The sequence below is a fragment of the Vespula vulgaris genome, chromosome 10 (assembly GCF_905475345.1).
Source record: "Vespula vulgaris chromosome 10, iyVesVulg1.1, whole genome shotgun sequence".
Taxonomy (NCBI): domain Eukaryota; kingdom Metazoa; phylum Arthropoda; class Insecta; order Hymenoptera; family Vespidae; genus Vespula; species Vespula vulgaris.
The window spans coordinates 6,320,707-6,342,421 of record NC_066595.1 but is presented as its reverse complement, the minus strand read 5'-3'; the positions used below and the strand labels follow the sequence as shown (position 1 = coordinate 6,342,421).

General features: G+C 29.6%; 3 protein-coding genes across 6 annotated transcripts; all 3 read left to right on the top strand.

Annotated features, from left to right (window-relative positions):
• The first annotated feature begins 472 nt into the window (after nucleotides 1-472).
• LOC127066740 (acyl-CoA Delta-9 desaturase) lies at nucleotides 473-14,763 on the top strand. Of its 3 annotated transcripts, none has more exons than XM_051000818.1 (6): nucleotides 473-745; nucleotides 10,558-11,253; nucleotides 11,764-11,894; nucleotides 12,056-12,261; nucleotides 12,503-12,688; nucleotides 12,772-14,763. In XM_051000818.1, the coding sequence occupies exons 2-6, from the start codon at nucleotides 10,962-10,964 to the stop codon at nucleotides 13,085-13,087; spliced, it is 1,131 nt and encodes a 376-aa protein (XP_050856775.1). In that variant the 5' UTR covers nucleotides 473-745; nucleotides 10,558-10,961; the 3' UTR covers nucleotides 13,088-14,763. The 3 variants fall into 3 exon arrangements, with proteins under 3 accessions (XP_050856775.1, XP_050856773.1, XP_050856774.1); XM_051000816.1 differs by having other exon boundaries at nucleotides 473-750; XM_051000817.1 differs by lacking the exon at nucleotides 473-745 and adding an exon at nucleotides 2,597-2,615.
• On the top strand, nucleotides 14,692-17,326 carry LOC127066744 (acyl-CoA Delta-12 desaturase). Of its 2 annotated transcripts, XM_051000825.1 has the most exons (6): nucleotides 14,692-14,833; nucleotides 15,045-15,190; nucleotides 15,391-15,521; nucleotides 15,660-15,865; nucleotides 15,964-16,149; nucleotides 16,812-17,326. In XM_051000825.1, the coding sequence occupies exons 2-6, from the start codon at nucleotides 15,046-15,048 to the stop codon at nucleotides 17,119-17,121; spliced, it is 978 nt and encodes a 325-aa protein (XP_050856782.1). In that variant the 5' UTR covers nucleotides 14,692-14,833; nucleotide 15,045; the 3' UTR covers nucleotides 17,122-17,326. The 2 variants fall into 2 exon arrangements, with proteins under 2 accessions (XP_050856782.1, XP_050856781.1); XM_051000824.1 differs by lacking the exon at nucleotides 14,692-14,833 and having other exon boundaries at nucleotides 14,905-15,190.
• A 2,453-nt stretch (nucleotides 17,327-19,779) lies between these two features.
• On the top strand, nucleotides 19,780-21,715 carry LOC127066743 (acyl-CoA Delta-9 desaturase-like). The gene is made up of 5 exons (XM_051000822.1): nucleotides 19,780-20,005; nucleotides 20,265-20,395; nucleotides 20,680-20,885; nucleotides 20,987-21,172; nucleotides 21,253-21,715. The coding sequence occupies exons 1-5, from the start codon at nucleotides 19,795-19,797 to the stop codon at nucleotides 21,578-21,580; spliced, it is 1,062 nt and encodes a 353-aa protein (XP_050856779.1). The 5' UTR covers nucleotides 19,780-19,794; the 3' UTR covers nucleotides 21,581-21,715.

The window sequence follows — 21,715 nt, the reverse complement described above, 5'->3', positions numbered from 1 at the left end:
TTTAACACGACACGACGAAAGAAGAAACATTTTCGATATCTCTGAAATAAGAAAACTAATATTATATATTTTCTTGTTAGGTTGGACGGAGTCAATTAAGCGCAGTATGTCTTTTTATCAAAGCCTTTTACTCAGCTTCCTTCTTTCAAGCGAAGTGAAAGGAAGTCAACGTGGTATCGTCCGAGATTCCTGATCGGCAATTATAACGAATGAAGAGATTCAGGTATTACAAGATATTACGAAATTACAAAGGGAATATAAGATGATGAAACAAAATGATAGAAATGAACGAAGGAGATAGAAGATACTAATATACGTTATATCGAGTAGTAAACTTAGAGCTAACATCTGTCTTATCAATTTTATCTCTTTCACCGGTAATCTAGCGCGTGCATTAGAGCGCATGCGCATCTTCAAAAGCCTCGAAAAGAACGCGCGCGCAAATGATTGAGCAGCACCGCACGCGTTAGCCAGTCGTTTGTTGATCCAACGGGCGTTCGGGTCTACGTGCGAGTGTTCGTGCGTATAGGGAAAAAAAAAGAAAGATAGGAGAGATAGACAGATAGATAGATAGGCAAAGAGAAAGAGAGAAAGAACTAAAAAAAAAAGAAGTAAAGTGTCCTCGTCATAGACAAGTGAAATTTTGGAAGCAGCTCGAAGGAGGATTTATCGATCTTTTTCGATGATCGTCCATGTCTTCAGAAGAGGATTAGTGTAGTTGTAGAAGAATTTTAAGCAAGTTAACGTAACGTAAATATCACGATTAAACCATAACGTTAAATAGAAGAAAAAAAGAGAGAAAAAAAGATCATTTTCTCATAGTAAATAATTTTCATATATCCCGAAATTATTTTTCTATCGTCATCTATTATATCATTTATTTATCCTTTTTTCGCGTTACGTTCGAACGTCCTTCCGTTGTCGTTACGTGTGGTAACTCGATCGATAATTTTATTCGCTTCGATCCGGAGTGACATCATTACGAGGAAGAATATCTCGAGTCTTTTTCCTTCTTCGAATTCATAATAATAACCAATCAATCATCGATCTTATATACTTTTCTTATTGGATATCCATTTTGTATGTATTTCATTCGAAAACGGATTAATATATTATCTTCCTGTTTGGTGAGTGATATTGCCTTAACTGGTACCGTTAGAATTTCGTCTCGTACGATATCCACGTGTTGTATCGTCATCATTTTCGTAGTCTCTCTTTCAACGAGGTGAATCCTTCGAATATGTATTACATAGTATTTATATAAAAAAGAAAAAAAAACAAATACGTACACGAATACGATCAGAAAAAAACGTCGAGTTGATACATGTAATTGACCCTAGAGAACCTTTACACGATCTTATGTATCTTACGTTCTTCTAATGTACCGAAGACCGGTTATGTTTATAAATGTTACTACACGATAACGTGCACTCTTTTAAATGTGCTCAGATCAATGAGCCTTTCATCGATCGATCTCGTCCAATGATGTTTGACTTTCAACTTATATCGTAATTATAAAATATTCTAAAAGAAACTTTATAATGTTTCCCTATTCAACTTTTCGCATCCTAGTATTTTTACGATAATTAACGATATTTACGATATTTCTAGGAATTGGTACGTTAACGATTAGATATCTATTTGTTTCTGCTGTTTTTCTGTCATTTTTTTTTTTTTCTTTTCGTATCAAAGTATTTGTAGGGTCTTCAGAAGGAAGTCAATGTATCTGCTTTCTAGTTATTTCGATGGATCAATATTTTGTTTGTTTTTAAATACGTTTAATAAATGTTTCTATTTGTTCCATACAAATACTTATATATTTTTTCTTTTCTTTCGAGTATTATAACTGATCGATGTGACTACACTCGTAAACTTCATTTTTATTTCGTTTATGCGACCTGACTCGAATGTATTCGACGAAGAGTCGAGATTAAACGATATTCAAGTGATTCGCTAGTAAGTGCGAACGACCGGTTCAACGATATTAGATAAACGTGTTTAATCAACGCATTTCTATGTAACGCGGAAATTCATAATTGCTGATAGTTTCATCGATCGATTGATTTTTTTTTAGTCTTTAGCGATTTGCATAATTTGTTATGAAACGTAGAGAAAGAGAGAGAGAAAGAGAGAGAGAGAGAGAGAGAGAGAGAGAGAGAGAGAGAGAGAGAGAGAGAGAGAGAGAGAGAGAGAGAGAGAGAGAGAGAGGAGAGAAAGAAGAGAAAGATCTAAACGAAACCTTTGCTAAGTGAATAGTAAAGTATTCCCACGTGTTCCGTGATGTGTGTGTAATTGCTCATGCAACAGTATACGTCTTTCTTTCTCTTTTCTACTTATTATACCATCATTAATAATAACATTAATTCGCTGCACTAATCTATAAAAATCAAAGAAGCTATTTATAGAAATCATATTTTTTCGATGTGACGAAAAGTAAGAAATAGAGATAAAGATAATAATAAAGAAAGAGAGAGAGAAAGAGAGGGAGAGCAAAAGAGAAAAGTAAGAAGAAATTTGTGAAGCGATGAACGCCGCCTTTTGCAATATCTCACGTATGGTCTTATCTTTCTTTCTTTAGAGACGAAGGGCCTTGGCGAGCCGATTTCCTTGTACATGTGCGTATTTTCTTCTCATGCATATGTATATGTTAGTATGCTTCTCTATCTCTATTTCTCTCTCTGTCTTTCTCTCTTTCTCCTTTTCTTTCTCTCTCTTTCTCTCACTCTCTTTCTCTCACTCACTCTTTCTATCTCTTTATAAACATCTAACGTAAGATGACCGTAAGACGTATTTTTACTACTACTTCTAGGTAGTAGTGTAATAGAGTGAACACGAGTGTCTCTTTTCTTGCCGTGTAAATGACGTAATACTAAACGGGCGTGGGTTCGAGTAGGCACGAAGTCATAAGATTTATACACTGCGCACTTGCTTTCTTTCTTTTTTTTTTGTCCAGACACATATGCATGATGTCATATTTGTAATATTTATATATGTGTGTGTGTGTGTGTTGTGGCTCTGTCTCTCTCTCTCTCTCTTTCTCTTTCTCCGTGTGCATGTATGTGTGTACATCTGTTTGTAAAGTATATAGAATCGAAGAAATTTCGTTTATTCCTGGAGATTCTTCCTTGTACATCTTTATCTGTATACGTGTATGTATGTCATGTGTAATTAGCGAGACGTAAAAATAAAAGATACCAAGGCGTTATTAAATACTATACGCTAAGATTTCAGACGTTTTTAAAAGCCGGTGTTTTTGCATCCTTGCTAAGAATAAATACTACTTCATTGGTATAGTTTTAAACACAAGTTGCGAGTTTAATCACGGTTTGTCTATTGTCGTTCGTATTCTTTCGAGTTTATTCTCTCTCTTTCTCTTTTTCTTTCTCTCTCTCTTTCTCCCTCGTAAATTCTTGTTATCTTTTACGCTTGTTTCCTGCATCTTACTCATTTGTTAGAGGATATTACGAAGGCAGACGAAACGAAACGCTGAGCGATATATTTGACCGTGAACTATAAATTACTAACAATAAACACTGATTAAAGGCCATGCGACAGAAGTGGAGAAAGATGTATAGAATAAATTCTCTATTGGCTACTTCTATTTGATAGAAATTTTTTACTCGACGTGAAAGCTTCTTTTCTTTCTTTTTTTTTCTTTCTTTCTTTCTTTTTCTTTTTGTTCTTTTTAGATTGTTTTTTTTTTTATTTTTTCTTGTCGTCGAACGCTCAACGCAAATAAATTTCCTTGAGATGCCGTCGATTATATTTAGATTTCCGGCGGCGCAACGCTTTAACTTAATTTGACGAAACACTTGATCTCCGTATCGAATACGGTCGACTGAAAAAAACTTTTCGCGATTATCGTCAGACTTTCGTCTCGCATTTTTAATTAGTCGCATGGTATATACGATATTAGACGCGATATTAGAAACACTGAGAGACCGATAAGAGGTTTAACATAGTATCATATCATTCTAGAGACTTCTAATCTATAATAAATTTGTTTTCACGCCAAGTCGAAATTAATCTTTTGAGGTCGTTGGAAGCACAGGTTGAAGGTTTATGAAAAAATAATCTATCTATGTTAGAAAATTATTAATATCTCTTTTCCTTTATATTATCTATATTATTAACCATGTACTTTTTAAACGACAAGAAAATTGATTTTTAAAAGTGAGTAATTAAAATGCAGTACGTTACTTTGAAAATATTGATTTAGTATCGAGCGGGACGTTTCGTGAGTAAGTACGCTTTCGTTCAATCAAAAACAACAGGTAACGAGATTAGTAAACAGAATTCCGATTGGCGGCAGTAATTTTCCGCGAAAATTCAATTACACGTTCGAAGGCTGACGAGACCGGTAATTTCGGAACAATAGACTTTCGTGATTACAATTGCTAACTATGTTTATATATACTGGATCGTAAGTCTATTGATAAAGAAGAGAAATAAAGAATAGAAAAGGTTTAATTGAAAGGAAAAATCGATTGATACGAACGAAAACAAACTGCTCATGGATTGTTAATAAACTAAATGAAAGAAAATATGCTATGTTTTGAAAATGGAAACAAAAAGTCTACGATCATTTAAACGTATAAGAAATTCAAGAAGTCGAACAATATTCGAAGAAGACATACATAAAACATAAAGACATACGCGTAAAGAGTAATAAATAGATGCATGATTCATAAGCAATGATTGCAAGGCATTTTCATATTATGAAGTCCTCTATGGACACTGGTTATGCAGTCACAAGGTTACTTTGTTCTTTTTCTTTTTCCTTTGCAAGGTATTTTTTATCTTTTTTATTTATATTTAATCCGTGCGCGATCGTAACGTAAAGAGAGGCGTCGATTTACTGGTCGATGCAGACATACAATCATAAATGACGCACGGTACGTTAAACGTGCGTTGCAGAGAACGTAAATATATATGTATTTACTTACTTATATATATTTTGAATGTGAGATGCCGCACGTTACCGCACGTCAAGCTGCGTTAACGCAATATCCCACGTTGTCCTGACGCTTAAACGCAAAACATCATGTCCTACGAGATTGATATTAAACTTTTAATCAAAATAATTAAAAAAAGCATTGACGATTAATTTGTCGAAAATATTCTATATATAATTTTGATGAAATGGATATAAATATCAGAAAGATTCACATTCATAATCCTAGATGACTAAAAATTGAAAAAACTATATGTGAAAACGTAACGCGCGTTTAACATTACTTGCTTGCGTTAACGCACCGTGCACCAAACAATAACGTTGCGTCACCGCTCGTTTGCATCGGCCGCATGATGATACGTTCGTTGTAACGAATTCAATGGAAAAAAAATAAAAAGAGAAAGAAAGAAAGAGAAAGAAAAAAATAGAAAGAGAGATAAAGAGAGAGAGAGAGAATCTACTTCTCATCTAATTTTAATCGAATTAACGATAAATCGATACTCTTTTTATATTTTCATGAAAAAGTAATTCTAAGGCACGTATATGTATTATTCATACACATATCTACTTACGTTCGATTTTGTATCTTATCTCATTATTTTTGATAGATTAGTACAACATATTCGGCTCTATCTTTCAAAACGTGAAAATTTAAGCGATCGATTTTTGCAATAATCGAACAAGTTGTAAATGAGAACTGGTTGTACACACATCATACACACATACACACACACACACACATATTTATACGTTGCGAATGAATATGAAAGAGATTGTGCGCGCGTTCAAAAAGAATCGCTTTTGTTCGGATCAATAAGAGTAAGGTCCGTTAAGAAAAAGAGCTGAGCACACGCGACTGTTCCGAGATTATTATCGTTGGCTCGCGAATATCGATTATTTTTTTTTTTTATCTTCCTTTCTTTTATTCCTTCTCTGTCTTTTTTTTTGCTTTTAGTTTTTCACAAAATAACAACGCGCGTGTAATGTTTTAAGGCTACACTATATCATAGATAATGTACAAATACAATATCTTAGGCAATAAGACCGCTAAAAGGAACATGCGATAATATTTAACGTATTATTTGTTATTTTCTTTTACATAAAATGTATAGATATTTCATTGGTAAAATTCGTTTTATTTATATATTTATTTATAAAATCCTGATTACGATATATAATAAATGTAGGAGAGATAAGTCTTATTTGTTACTTTACTATAAATAATATGAAATAATAACGATCCTCCGACTTGCAGGTTTTATTAGTATTATATTATTGCATCTATAAAATTGCTTTTTCATTCGGTCGTCAAAATTTGTAATTTTTATCGAACCATTCATTACTATTTTGTACTTATACTATATTATATTGTTATGTATAAGGTGAAGAAAAAGTGATTTACGTAATCTCGAATTCAGTTTGAAAAGATTATCAAAGTTTCTACGTTTTCAAAAGATTATTCTATCGCTAAGAAAAAAAGAAAAAAATTATTTTTTTGAAAAAGTATTTTTTAGTATAGTTATATAATAAGTACAAGTGATTAGTTTTGTCACGAAGCAGATTATCTATTGATATATGTACATTCTTTATACGTCAAATTATGTACTTGTATTTTGTTTTGATTCGTATATGTGTCCTACTTCTTAAATGCATGAAGGACATAATGTATTTATAAAAGTATAAATATCAAGTATCATAACAAATCAAGCAATATTACGCTTGCAAAAGTCAAGAGCTGGAAGAGCATTTATTTAATTTGCTTTTTATATGTTATTGATTGTTTTGAAATCACAAATAATTGAATCGAAAAGTGATAAACAATTTTAATTGGATATATCTACATTCGCGATTAGTAATAATAATTTTTCATGGTTGTTTTTTACGTTCTTTTTTGTGTTATATGTTAACAAAGCCAACTAGTTTCTTTCAAAAAAAGAAACGATTGTTGTTTTTTTCTTTTTTTTTTTCGATTGAACATGATACGATAGACGACATAATAACGACGAATAATAACTGTGAAGCATAAAGATATAAATAACTTATATGACGAAAATCGTGATAAGAAAATAAAAAAGGAAAAAAGAAAGAACAATATAAATCGATATCGTGTGCTCGTAAAATCGTACACAATAATAAATAGTCTATTATAAGGATTAATTAATAAAAAGATCGTTATCAAATGGAATCACATCTATTGGAATTATATATCTAGGAATTAGTTATAAATTATTATTTCGCGTTCTTACAATTTCATTAGTCAGTAGAGAGAAATGAATAATGAATATAATCGTCGATCTTTGTTATACGCGTTACGTTTCACGCGAATATTATACATGCAATTTGTGCAATTAGAAATAACGAGACGAAAGAAGCTATATAATTATTACTAATATTAATTATTTCACTGACTTCATTTTATTATAGTAGTTACATTAGGAATGATAATTATCGATAAAATTTGTCTTTCCTTCTTTTTTTTTTTTTCGTAATTACACAATTGTTTTAACTAATTAACGAAATGTTCCATTTTATTCGTACACGTCAACGTGAGATTATCGTCGTAGAAATTTTATCTTAATAAAACTATAAAAATATTTTGCAGTTTATATATGTTCTTCTTTTTTTCTTTCTTTCTTTATTTTATTTTATTTCTTTTTCTTTTTTTACAATCAAGTTGTAAAACGAACCTCGTCGAATCTTTCATTGATCTAGAGAAAAGGACTCGTCGTTTGTCGTTTGAACGATACAATAAATAAGTTGTGAAGAGTCAATTTAAGCTTTCCCTCGTAGGATCGTAGGCGCCTGTTAATGCGAAGTCTAGGCTCGATTGACTCTATCGCAAAGTGCCAGTGCTCTTTCGTAACTTTCCTCGCGCGCATCAATATTATCGACGTTGGTTGGTGTGCGATAATAATGATGATTAACTCCCGTTGAATCGTTAAACCGTTATATTTTCATTTCGTATTTGAGAAAAAGAAAAAAAGAGAAGAAGGAGAAAAAGGAAAGAAGAGAAAGAGAAATAGGACGATCAAATATTATTAACATGCTCTGGAAAATTTTTAATAGATATCTTTGCAATATCGCGAATTGATTTTCTTCTATCCTTAAACACAATTTATGATTATCTTTAACCAATTCGAGTGGATATATATATATATATATTTATATATAATTCAATTAATGATTAAATTGAATTAATTAAATGGAATTATTTCATTGTCAATCTCGATGAAACGTTTACTTAATTACGAATTAATTATTAAATCTATTGCATGATTATTAATGATTAATAATTGCAATTTTTATCGTCGTTAAACGAATATTTGCTTCTTTACATATATATATATATATTTATTTATTTATTTATTTATTTATTGTTACCTTATTGATATATTTAAGAATTAATTAGAATAATAAGCGAGATGTACGGATGATCGTACGAAATGGTTAGTCAATGATGTACAATGTGATTACGAAATAGTCAATGATTCATGATTTATCTACGAATAAAATAATTCTATGAAAATAATTCTAAGAATTCTATGATCGAATATATTTATGAAATAGTCTGACAAGGAATCACGGTACGTCTATGAAGTAGTTCGTCAATGTGCGAGTTTCAATCATGGTCGGTGATTGAAACTGATCGTCAATGATTGAAACTCGCACTCAATAATTGAAATTCATCGTCAATGATTAAAATTCGCACGCTGACATCAATTACTTATTAGATATAATATAAATCATTGAATCGTTTTATTCATAGACACGTCGAAAATCATTAAAAAATTATTTTGTAGAATCATTTTCATTTTACTTATCATTTCGTTTCATTTAAAAAATGGTAATAACAATTATACATATAATAAAAAAAAAATTGCACATTAATTTTATTACGATGAGAAGTTTAATCCTCTACAATCTGATTTTTTTTCGGGCTTAGGATGAAAAAAAATTTCGGAACGAAGTTACTTGTTTCTTTTTGCGTAGAATATGCTGCCATTATGAAAAATGTAGGTTCCTATTAGAAAAAGAAAAAGAGAGAAAAAAAAATAGTTGACCTTGAAATGACCTTAAAATCTTTTGCTAAATAAAACACAATAAATGCCGTAATATTCTCCAATGAAATGAGATAACTCTTGTCTAAACAATTTTTCTCAAAAATACCGTGTTCTCGAGATAACAATTTTTAACTCTATGATTTGAACATCCTATAATGTTATTACACAATATTAAGTATAATTTCGATTTAAAACATTTGATTTCGATGAAAAACTGTATATGAATTAACAAATAATTTTACAATGATAAAATGAAATAAGATAAAAAAATATAGATATATGTATATTTAGATATGTGACTTCAAAGTTACAGAGCACTATAAACAGTTAATCTAATTAAAATTAAAAATGTTAAAAATTGTGATATTAATAATGAAATAATTATTAGAATTTTAATTGTTCTAATCATCGAAAAAATTATATATTATTTAATGAGCTTTTTTTCATTAGTTTTATGATAATCAATATTCCATCCAACTAATGTCGCTCGCTTTGTGTTTCTAAATGCATGTCATTGGAGATCGTGCGCGTGCGTATGACATAGACAGAAAGATAGAGAGAAAGAGAGAGAGAAAGAGAGAGAGAGAGAGAGAGAGAGAGAGAGAGAGAAAGACATAAAAAATCGAACGATATATCTCTGTTCTTTCTTCAAGTGTCTCTTTAATTAATTGATAATAGAAACGTTAAATAAAAACCGACGATTATAATTCCACTTTCGTATTTGCGATTATATCGTAAAACGGTTCTTTATATGCATATATGTATATATGTATAATACAATACATTTGTTTTGCAGTTGTCTAAGATAAACGGATCAGTATAATGTAATGTGCTTAATGTATAATCTATATAATACTTTTGGAAATATCGAACAAACAAAATATCTATAAATCTTCTATTTCTATCTATGATATTACAATACGATATTTATTATACGAGGTGGAATGTTTAAACAAAAACATCTGATTATTTTATCATTCGTATTAATTTATAATAGGTACTTTTTACGTGAGAAATTATAATTTTGTAAAAGTAAATCTAGCGGTAAATATATTTTTTCTGAGAATCATTTTTTACTAGCGACATCTTATCTTGTTTATCATATTATTGATAAATAGCACAGGTGTACAATATGCAGGTGTTCCCATTTAGATGGGAACTCCTTATATAATATTCTATAATATGATTTTATATCATTAAGATCATATATACAGAAAAAGAAGTCAATGAAAGATACAAGCTTCGTGACCGAAACGAATAAGAAAGATGGAAAAAAAGGAGTAAAATAAAATTATATAAAATAAAAAACGAAGAATATTCTTAGAAAAAACTTTCGAGCATGTTATTGATCGCGATTTGGATTTTATTCTTCGTACGATTACAATCTTAGATTTCTAAAAAAAGTGCCCAGTAGATAAAACAAGTTACACGATCATCAAAGGAGAAATCAATCGATGATTTAAGTTTCATTTTCGAGAGTGTCACGTAAAGTATATAGTTCGAAGATATCAAAGTACTTTCATACTTTTTATTTCTTTCCAGAGTGCTTGATCTATCTGAAAAACAATTAACTTCGATGCATCATCGATCGAAGACTTGAGTTAAATCATCATTTTCGCGAGGGAGAGAGAAAGAAGAGGAAGGTGATGAAGATGCGAAACGCAGACTATGTTATTTTGATCATACATTAAAAAAGAAATTAAAGAGAGAGAGAGAGAGAGAGAGAGAGTATCTGTATGAGTGTACGTGTATATTTAGAAGAAGAGACATACACGTACGTACTTCCAATAGATTCGAAATTCAAGGAAATAAATTGATAAGAAGGAAGCTTCGTGAGTATATAAAAAAAGAGAGAGGAGGTAGAGAGAAAGAAGATAGAAAGAAGAAAGATAGACAGATAGAGAGAGAGAGAGAGACAGACAGAGAGAAAGAGAGAATCGTTGGGTATGTGCCCTGATAAGGAAAGAGTATTGACTATGAGGTGTGCTGTCAACGAAAAGGCTGCTTATGAAGAAGTTGATCCTCCTTCGATGAAAAAAATGGAGGACGAGTTAAGGATTGAAGGAGTCAAGGAAGATCGAACATCTCCTTCAGAGGATTCTTCTTTGAGTGACCGGATTGAATATGTTCCAAAGATCAAGTGGTTGGACCTTTCCGCGCAAATATTCATCCATGGTGGTTGTCTTTATGGATTCTACCTCATGTTCACGCAGGCGAAACTTTTGACGTCTTTCTGGGGTAGGTTTTATTATTAAAAACTTATTATTAAAGATAGCTTGTCAATTATTTAGAAATGAATCTTATACTTTGGGAAATGTTAAATATATTCAAAAGGAAATAAGTGTAGAGAGAGAAAGCAAGAAAAAAATATAATACATATAATATTATCTTTGATATACCATAACTTAGTGAAAGCAAACGTAATAGTTAACGAGAGATAGACATCAAGAGTAAGGGTGATAAGGAAAAACGATAAAATGAATCATAGAGCTTTGTTGCGTTCGATTATCTTTGCTATTAAACTGTGCAAGTATTACAGTTTCGAATTTTCTAAATTAATCCCTATAACGTATCGAGATATTCTTTAAAAGATCCAACAGTGATAAATTGTTTTTAATAAGATTTTATAATATCGTTGATAATAAGTTATAATTTTGAAGAATCGATATGTTCGAAACTTTATTAAATGAAATTCTTCTTTTATATTATATTATAATTAAATTTAATCATGGAATTTTTTTTTCATAGCTTTCATAGTAATATACACTTCCGGTTTTGGCATAACAGCGGGAGCTCACAGATTATGGTCTCATAGGGCGTACAAAGCGAAGTGGCCATTGCGATTACTTCTAGTCTTCCTTTTTACGATAACTGGTCAAGTATGTACATATACTTTTTACACACACACATATATTATATATATTTTTAGATTATTATATTTAAGATTATTATTATTAATATACTCCTATATCAAAGTTATAAAAACATTAATAATCTATATATAATAATATAATAATTCTAATATCAATTTCAATTATAGAAGCACGTTTATGCGTGGGCGTTGGACCACAGGGTGCACCACAAATATAGTGAGACCGATGCCGATCCACATAACGCGAAAAGAGGTTTCTTTTTTGCTCATGTAGGGTGGCTTTTTACGACACCCCACCCAGACGTTGTGGCTAAACGCAAAGTCGTCGATATGAGTGATCTTGAAGCCGATCCAATAGTGATGTGGCAAAAGAGGTAAGCTTGCAATGAAATGAGAAAAGCATTGAAAGAAGTTATATAAATGATTTCATTCATATATATATATTATTCTTGATGAATAATATATAATATTAAAATGAAAACAAATCGATATTTTCGTTTCGTTAAGATTCGCTGAGCAATAAGATAATATGTTTGTATTTTGTTGATATATATATATATAAATATAAATAAATATATATATATGTATATTTAACAATTTAAAAAAATTTTATAGATTTTACATACCTCTGTTTGCTCTTTTAACCATTGGATTACCGGTCGCCGTACCTTATTATCTTTGGTCTGAAACATTCTGGACATCTTTCTGGGTCAGTTTTAATTTCCGATTTTGCGTAACGCTCAATATAGCCTTCTTCGTTAATAGCGTCGCACACATGTGGGGTCAGAAACCTTACGATAAGTAAGTCACTTAGTCAGTCAGTTCCTTTAAATGAATCTTTCACAATGCCGTATAATGAAATTAAATGAGAGATATAATTATAGGAATATCTCACCAGTTGAAAACATTGCGGTCTCCATAGCAGCACTTGGAGAAGGCTGGCACAATTATCATCACGTGTTCCCATGGGATTACAAGACCGGAGAACTTGGTGATTATTCTTTCAATATAACGACTGGATTCATCGACGCTTTTGCTCGTATTGGTTGGGCTTATGATCGGAAATACGTCTCGCCAGAAATGGTACGGCGAAGGGCTAATAAATCTGGTGATGGTAGTCATGTTTGGGGTTATGGAGATGTGGATATCTCTAAAGAAGATCTTCAAGAATTAGAAACGATGGATAAAAAATTTTTATAAATAAGTAGTTCCTCTTTTATTATCTTATAATATGCCCGGCGCACGATATAGCAGAATCTTTGTCGTCGTTCTTATTATAATCCTGCCGTCTTTTTTATATTTTCTAGAAAAATAAAACTATCTTAGGTTTATATAACAATTTTATAACCATGGAATAGCAAAGAACACGCTCATGCGTTATTAATTGGAAGCATAAATATAATTTCGTGCAATGAGATATATGAGTATAACAATGAGGTAAAAAGGAATAAAACGAAAAAAAGAAAACAAAAAGCTATTTTTACGCTCTTTCGTTTTTTTTTTGTTTTGTTTTGGTTTAATACATACTATGTATTTCCAAATGGGAGCACAAAAATACGTTAGTTTTAATAAAGTATTATTCATTTTTGTTGTTATTTCCGATTGTATGGATATACGTTTTGTAATAGAAATGCAACGGATGTCATATGTTACTTTTGTTAAAAGAATATTATTCTGATTTATTTGTCATAAGACCATTAGCTTAATAAATAATGAATAAAATAAAAAATAGATTTTTCAATCGCCAAGTTTTCACGGTAGATTTTCCATAGTAGTTTTTTTTTTCTAACGTTTAAAGATTTGATACATACATAATGAAAAAATATATATATGATTTCTATAAGATATAAGTACACGAATAATATATATATTATTTATATATATATATATATGCGATATATATGTAATTATAATAATATATTCACGAATCGTATTTTTTATAACTTGTTTGAAAAAAAAACAAATGATTATGATTTTAATTCCATTATTTATAAATGAAATCAAAATAAATCATTTATTTATTGATAAAATAAGTGAGTAAAATAAGTTTGATAGATTTTGTTACGATAATTAGATTCCATTTTATTATTGTAATACTTCCATGAGTGAAATATGAAACGTAAGCATTCATAGTAACCGATACTTGTGTGAATTCTAAAGGTGCATATCCACTTGTTGCGTATTCTCATATCATATCTTCGTTATATATCAATATGGATAGACAAAGGACAAATTGTATCCTCTGTTTTTATACGGAAGAATGATTTGTAATAATGATACTAAAATATGCAACAAGTGGATACGCATTTTAATATATAAATTATCGTGAAATCTGCCTCGAATTAATAATTTATTGTCACTGATGATCACTATCTTAAAATATATGGATCTTACATTACAGATTTTGGATAATTTTGTATAAATCTACAGGAAGTATATATATGTATAGGCGTATGCATATATATATATATATATATATATATATATATATATATATATATATATATCGATAATACTTTTACTCGATACTTCTTTTTGATTTTTGAATTTTTGTTCCAGCACGAATAGAAGAACTTCGTTCTTATTTCAATATTGTGATACTATTAAATCATTGTACAGTTACTTATTATATTAATATAGTAAATGCTAATGAAGTAAATGCTAATGATGATACATGTTTAATATTTATGGAATCTTATAATAAAAACATATTCTATTTATATAAAAAATAAAAATACAAAAGAAGACAAAGGTCATCATTTCTTCGAAACACTTTTCAGTGAGGTATTTTAGCACAATCACGATGTGATTTCGAAATGAAGGAAGTGACATGAAAATTAAGGCAGTGGTCGAATAAACAAGATTAATTAACATAAGCTTATGTTGAATTGTTTTCAATGATTTCAGTCTCTTCCGAAACTTCCAACGGTTCGAATGATCTTTCAAGTACGATAATCGTCTTTTTTCTTCTTCTTTATTTAATTTTTGTATTTTTTCTTTTTTATTTTAATGTGTTCTCTATAAAAAAAAACGAAACGATTGTCTATCTTCGCGAAACGAAAAAATCAATATACGTTCTTATTGATTAAAATAAAAATATCTTACACATTATATATATATAAATATATACTATTAATTTTTAATTGATTAACGACAGAATGTCAACAAATGAGGATACAAATATTTCAAAAAATCAAGAATTAAATTGGTTTCTCGTGCTATGGTATATTCACATTCATTTAATTGGTATCTATGGATTTTGGCTGTTGCTTTTCGAAACGAAATGGATGACAGTGCTATTTGGTATGTTTCACTAACATCTTTTTTATAAACAGGAAATAATATCACATTGATATTATTATCATTAATTAATCCAATTATTTTATATTCATTATCGAACCTATTAGATAAGTTTCAATGTTATTTTCTATTTATATCTATAAGTATATATGGAATAAAAATAAGATATCTTGAAAATATAATGAATTTGTAAACGATTTCAGTTATTTTTGTCACATCGATCAATTGTCTTGGAATAACCATAGGCGCCCACAGACATTATGCACATAGAGCGTTTGAAGCAGTAAAACCTCTTAAATATTTTTTCCTCATAGCTCATACCATTGCCGGTGTGGTAAGTGTCAGTGAAAAAAAAAAAAAAAAGAAAAAGAAATAAAAAAAAAGAAAAAGAAAAAGAAAAAACAAAAAAAAGGTTCTAAAGTTGGCATCAAAATATTATTTTTATTTCTACATATTATTTTTATTTCTACAGGGCCCTTTGTACAACTGGGTTTGTTATCACAGGATACATCATAAATACTACGGTACTGATAAAGATCCCTATTGTAGTAATAAAGGATTTTGGTACAGTTACCTTTTCAGCAACATGATGAATTCAAATTTGAACAAAGATGAATTGACAAAGATAGTAGACATGCGAGACATCGATAATGATACTTGCATTATGATTCAGAAATTGTAAGCGTCGCTTTATTTATTTATTTACTTACTTTATATATATTATTACTAATAATGACGATTATTTGTTACGTCTAAACGTTAATGTTTCTTTTTAGATTATATTGGATTATAATCATACCGATAACGTATCTAATATCTATTTCCATACCTATGGAATATTGGAATGAGACTCTTCTAAATTCTATCTGTATTATGGGATTTTTGCGATTGCTTATAAACTCCAGCGTATCTAGGATGGTGAACAGCGCCATTTTGGTGTGGGGTCTTAAACGAGGAGACAAGTTAATGTCTATTCTATATATTATTCGATTACTTTATATGTTTTTTTTTAAAATACCGAAGAGTCACGGTACTGTTATGATTGATTACGATGGTATACGTACTAATTGAATTTAAGTACTCGTTAATTTATAAGTCACCTTATCAAATAGAAAGTTATCGTTCTTGTAATATTTATGATCTTATATATAAACTTTCGAATGTTAAGATAATAGTTTCTCTCTCTTTTCTCTGTTTTATGATAAGTATTATATATAGCTACGAAAAAATTGTAGAATTAGTATTGTCTTATCTTATATTTATGTAATTCCTTCTTTTTAATTATTTTTTTATGACATATTTACAATGCGATTATGTGAATCAAATAAGAGGATAGATTCGAATATCAACAAATATTATTATATAGAGTATAAAAAACGGGCTCGTTCGAATCCACGGAAAAAAGGGAGTATCTTGAAAGGATCTAATTTAAAATAGAAATTATAATATTATTTAAACAATTAATCGAGTTAAGGGATGTAGTATTAATGTGAGTTAGAGGTGTGACTCTTATCTTCAATATGATGACTTCCTTTATTATGTTCGTCCGGTGTTTGAATGTGCTTGTATTTATATATCATTTATATATAGTAATAATAACAAAAAATTAATCGATGTTTTGCAGATATCCAGTCGATGACAATTCGATATTTTACATTACCAAATCTTATTGGTTAAATTATCATTATCTTCTTCCTTGGGATTGGAAAAGTTCGGAATTTGGCAAGTACGATAAAGGATGTGGTACTCTAATTATTAAAATTTGGCGTGATCTCGGTATAGTGAAAAATCTTAAAACATCGTCGACGGAAGATATCAGAAAAATTATTCAGGATTTGGGAAGTAAAAAGATATCATTAACAGAAGCCATAATTGAATTGCAGAAGCTAAGCGAAGAAGAAGTTGAACGAGAAAACCTTCGTTTCTTTCATTAATATAAAGAGGAATTTGTATTTCATAAATTTATATGATCTATATGAATTAAATGTTAAGGAATTAATTACATAAGAAAGTTTCTTTAAATTATTGATGTTTGTAATGATCAATCATGCTCTAAATAAAAAAATTTCATTCATAATTTTATTTTTAAAATATATACACATATCTATTTAATAAAAGGAAATAATTTTTATTCCGAAATATCTGTTTCTTTTTTTATTAGATTTTCTAAAATAATTACAAATTACATAAGTATACTTGAAAATAAATTTGTATTGAATGGAAGATTTAATTCTACACTCCAGCCAATTTTGTGACATAATGTATTATCTTCAAGATTCCTTTACAGAAATTTTATAATCCTTAAATATGTAGAGAATTACAAAAATGTCGCTATTTCAAGCACTTTTCAAAAAAATCGGTCGATAAAGCGTTGTTTCCTGTATCTACACTTATGAGAATCAATGACTATGTTTAATCTACAATTATGTAAATCAATGACAACGATAAGGAATTGATAAATGTATCAGAAATTGCAGAAATCACGATATTGATAATGGTAAAAATAAAAATCACAAAGACAACTATTCAATTTTATTTGATTTTTCACTGTCATTTATTATATCGACAAATGTATGAGCTATAAGGAAAAAATATCTAAGAAGAATTTGTATTTTATTCAATGAAACTTTTATTGATTCATCTTCGATTAATTGATCGAAGAAAATACATGTCTGTATATGATCACGTCATGTGATTTATAAAGTCATCGCTACGTGCAAAGGAAGTAGAATCAAAGTTGAAATTCATCGTTTATTTTTAATAATTGTTCTTTCCTTCACATGTAATTCGCTGAGTCAGCACTACGTCCGATTAGATTTACATGCTATTATACGTTTTTGCTCGTTTCATATTTATATATTGAAAGTTATATATCTTCGTTATAAAATAATGTTAGTTAATTATATAAAATAGTATAATTGAATAATATTATTGAATAGTTATAATATATATAATTTATAAAATAAAAATTGTATTAGCAGATTTTCATTTTCTTATATTTTTAAATCAGTTAAATCGAAAGGAATGTTTTTATATTTTAATACGTAGACGAATTTTATGTTCGGTCGATCAAAAAACACTACGTAAGACAATTCGATCGTTTCTCTTTTTCTCTCTATTTTTCTTTCTTCTTTTTTCTCAAAGAATTGAGAGGGAGAAAGCAGAGGTGAAAAATGATCGTCGATACTCGTGAATATCACAGTAGAAGAGTAGGATCAAGAAGGATCAAGAAATCCCAGTAAAGTAATAAAAGTAAGGATTGTATTTTATTCGTTCAACCATTCTACGTATAATACCTTGTGGAATTTATCCAACCTACGAGGTAATTTATTATAATTATCTTTGCGATATTAAAAATTTACAAAATTCTTTGAAGTAAGAGAGAGAGAGAGAGAGAGAGAGAGAGAGAGAGAGAGAGAGAGAGAGAGAGAGAGAGAGAGAGAGAGAGAGATAGAAGATAATAGGCTAATAATCCTTTTGTTGTAAAAAATTTGACAAATATTCATATATTCGTATAAATTCATAAAAATGTATTTTGTAGTATAATCAAATACAAAATACATCTATTTAACTAATGAAGTTGTCGTAATGTTTCTCAATTATCGATTATTTCGATGAATATTTATTATTTATAACGCGCATTTTTAAATTTCTTTCTTTCTTTCTTTTTAACAATTTCAAATTACGTTCATTCTACATACGTAATCATATATACGAAAAGATAACTCTGTTATATATATATTTTCTAAATTCCTTTATCTGTCGATAAGTGAAACGAATTTTTCTTAACATATCTATTGATTGGCATTTAGTAAAAATCGTTTTCTATCGGAGATTTATTACTTCGTCGAAAATCATTGAGAAAAAATTCCTTCTTTCTTTTCTATTCTTGAATTCTGAAAAATATTTGCGATTATAGAATGGAAAAATAATCTTCGTTTGTGCGTATGTACAAAACAATGTACGTCCGGAAATAATATTTGTATTATTCTTATTTTTTATTTCCTCGTTCTTTGTCTCACAAATGTAATAGTTAGGTGGGTGTTTTAGAAATTCAAAGGCATATATACTCATCAGTATTATAGTACATAGTAAAATATTTACATATTTTATACGAATATTTCACATTCCACATCATTACTATGAAATACATATCAATCGATTGTATACACAATCGATTCTATAATTTCAAGTAGCTCACATAATTGATTTATTATAACTCTTATATAATTTCATAGATTATTAAACAATTTTATTATTTATTATTGCACTTGTTATTTGTTATTAATAATCACTTATTATTTCATTTTTTAGTACTGATAATAAGATTTCGTAGTACGTTAAATTATAATATATTTACTATATGATGCACGACGAAAAGAAAACTAAGAGATATTATTATCCAATTATATTTTATAATGTTGTCGGATGTCAATATTTTAAAATAATAGAGAGAATGAGGAAAAAAAATTATTAATATATCATGCACGTCATATATTGAAATATTCAATTATTTAAAAAGATAGTTTCGTACGATATTTATTTATTATATCTAATCTTTCTTATTTTCTTATCTATTTTCTTTTCTTTTAAGAATAAATTGAAACATGCTATCGAATATCACATGCAGCTCAATGGAAGTTCTCTACGAAAGAGAAAAGATAGATGATCATGCAATCGAATTATCCAAAGAAAAAGAAATATATAAGAGACGTATCGTTTGGAGAAATGTCATGATATTGAGTAGTTTACACATCGGTGCTATTTATGGTATCTATCTTACGCTCACATCCGCAAAATTGTTAACAACGCTTTTTGGTAAGTAACGCACACACACCTTTTCTCTCCTATTTTTTTCAGCGTATTTTCGATTATTCATAATATTATATATGACACTAATAGAATTAAAAAGATTGTATGTCACGAATAATATATCCAGCGAATCGACAGGAATATTTTAACGATTTTGTAAAACGATTTTAACACATTTAAGAATTTCAATAAAAAATACATGTTTATGTATACATATATTAACAATTTAAATAAAAATACAAATATATTAATACTCGTTTTTTAGGTATCTTACTTGGCATGTGCTCAGGTTTTGGTATCACAGCAGGAGCACATAGATTATGGGCGCACAGATCCTACAAAGCAAAGTGGCAACTTCGATTAATTCTTATTATATTCAATACCATAGCCTTTCAGGTATGAGAGATAATCTATTCGTTTATTTCATGGATTTCTTATATTTTACTACAAATAAGTTTCTACGAATTATGTCATCACGACGATATTATGTTATCGCGAATAAGATTGATCGATTAATTAACATAACGTAAAATTTATTCGTATGCATTTAAAATCTTTCGCTACGTATCAACCGACGGTCAAAGAAATATATCAATAATAATAAACTAATATCTATTCAGTTTAATCAAACAACCATCGTTCGATAAAAGTGATTAAAAATTGATATCCTTTTGCGGCAGGATGCGGCTATCGATTGGGCAAGGGACCACAGGGTTCATCATAAATACAGTGAAACTGATGCAGATCCGCATAACGCCAAAAGGGGATTCTTCTTCTCTCACGTAGGTTGGTTGCTGCTCAGGAAACATCCGGAAGTTAAGCAGAAGGGTAAAGGAATCGACATGAGCGATCTTAAAAGTGATCCCATCATCGCCTTTCAAAAGAAGTATGGTCTCTCTTAGAGTATTTTTTATATATTTTACATTTATACGAGATACGAGAATGTAAATTAAGGGAACAGCTTTTACAAGGAAACTAATGTTTCAGATACTATTTCCTTCTGATGCCTATGATGTGCTTCGTCCTACCAAGCTTAATACCCATGTATTTCTGGAACGAGACTTTCCTCAATGCTTACTTCGTCCCCGTAGTATTTCGTTACGTCTACACCTTAAATACTACGTGGCTAGTGAACTCCGCCGCACATCTTTTCGGCAATAAACCTTACGACAAGTTAGTTAGAACCGATGGATTAACATAAGATGGTTAATTCTAACGAATGGTTTTGTAAATGTTGAAATTGTTATTTATAGATACATCAATCCCTCGGAAAACAAAGGAGTAGCAATGATAGCAATGGGCGAAGGCTGGCACAATTATCATCACGTATTTCCATGGGATTACAAAACTAGCGAATTGGGTAATTACAGGTTTAATATCACGACCGCGTTTATCGACTTCTTTGCGAAAATAGGTTGGGCCTATGATCTAAAAAGTGTCTCGAAAGATATGGTGAAAACACGCGTGCTCAAAAGCGGTGATGGTACCCACGATGTTTGGGGTTGGGGTGACAAGGATCAAACACTAGAAGAGAAACAACAAACCATAGTCACGTATATTTCCTCGACGAAGGATCGATAACTATTCTTTCTCTTCTTGTACTCTTTCCCCTTATTTATTTTTTCATCTATCAAAAATATCTTTAAATTCATTCAACCAAATTAAGTAATTTGCAATCAGGAATTTATTAGTCTTCATACAACAATCTTTGCGTTA

What these genes read in the sequence shown, in the direction of transcription:
- LOC127066740 (XM_051000818.1), top strand. Translation starts at nt 10,962, where the DNA reads ATGTGCCCTGATAAGGAAAGAGTATTGACTATGAGGTGTGCTGTCAAC. An exon ending in ACTTTTGACGTCTTTCTGGG is followed by an intron (nt 11,254 to 11,763) that starts GTAGGTTTTATT and finishes TTTTTTTCATAG; the next exon opens with CTTTCATAGTAATATACACT. An exon ending in TTTTTACGATAACTGGTCAA is followed by an intron (nt 11,895 to 12,055) that starts GTATGTACATAT and finishes TTTCAATTATAG; the next exon opens with AAGCACGTTTATGCGTGGGC.
- LOC127066744 (XM_051000825.1), top strand. Translation starts at nt 15,046, where the DNA reads ATGTCAACAAATGAGGATACAAATATTTCAAAAAATCAAGAATTAAAT. An exon ending in TGCATTATGATTCAGAAATT is followed by an intron (nt 15,866 to 15,963) that starts GTAAGCGTCGCT and finishes GTTTCTTTTTAG; the next exon opens with ATTATATTGGATTATAATCA. An exon ending in GGTCTTAAACGAGGAGACAA is followed by an intron (nt 16,150 to 16,811) that starts GTTAATGTCTAT and finishes GATGTTTTGCAG; the next exon opens with ATATCCAGTCGATGACAATT.
- LOC127066743 (XM_051000822.1), top strand. Translation starts at nt 19,795, where the DNA reads ATGCTATCGAATATCACATGCAGCTCAATGGAAGTTCTCTACGAAAGA. An exon ending in ATTGTTAACAACGCTTTTTG is followed by an intron (nt 20,006 to 20,264) that starts GTAAGTAACGCA and finishes CTCGTTTTTTAG; the next exon opens with GTATCTTACTTGGCATGTGC. An exon ending in GGCAATAAACCTTACGACAA is followed by an intron (nt 21,173 to 21,252) that starts GTTAGTTAGAAC and finishes TGTTATTTATAG; the next exon opens with ATACATCAATCCCTCGGAAA.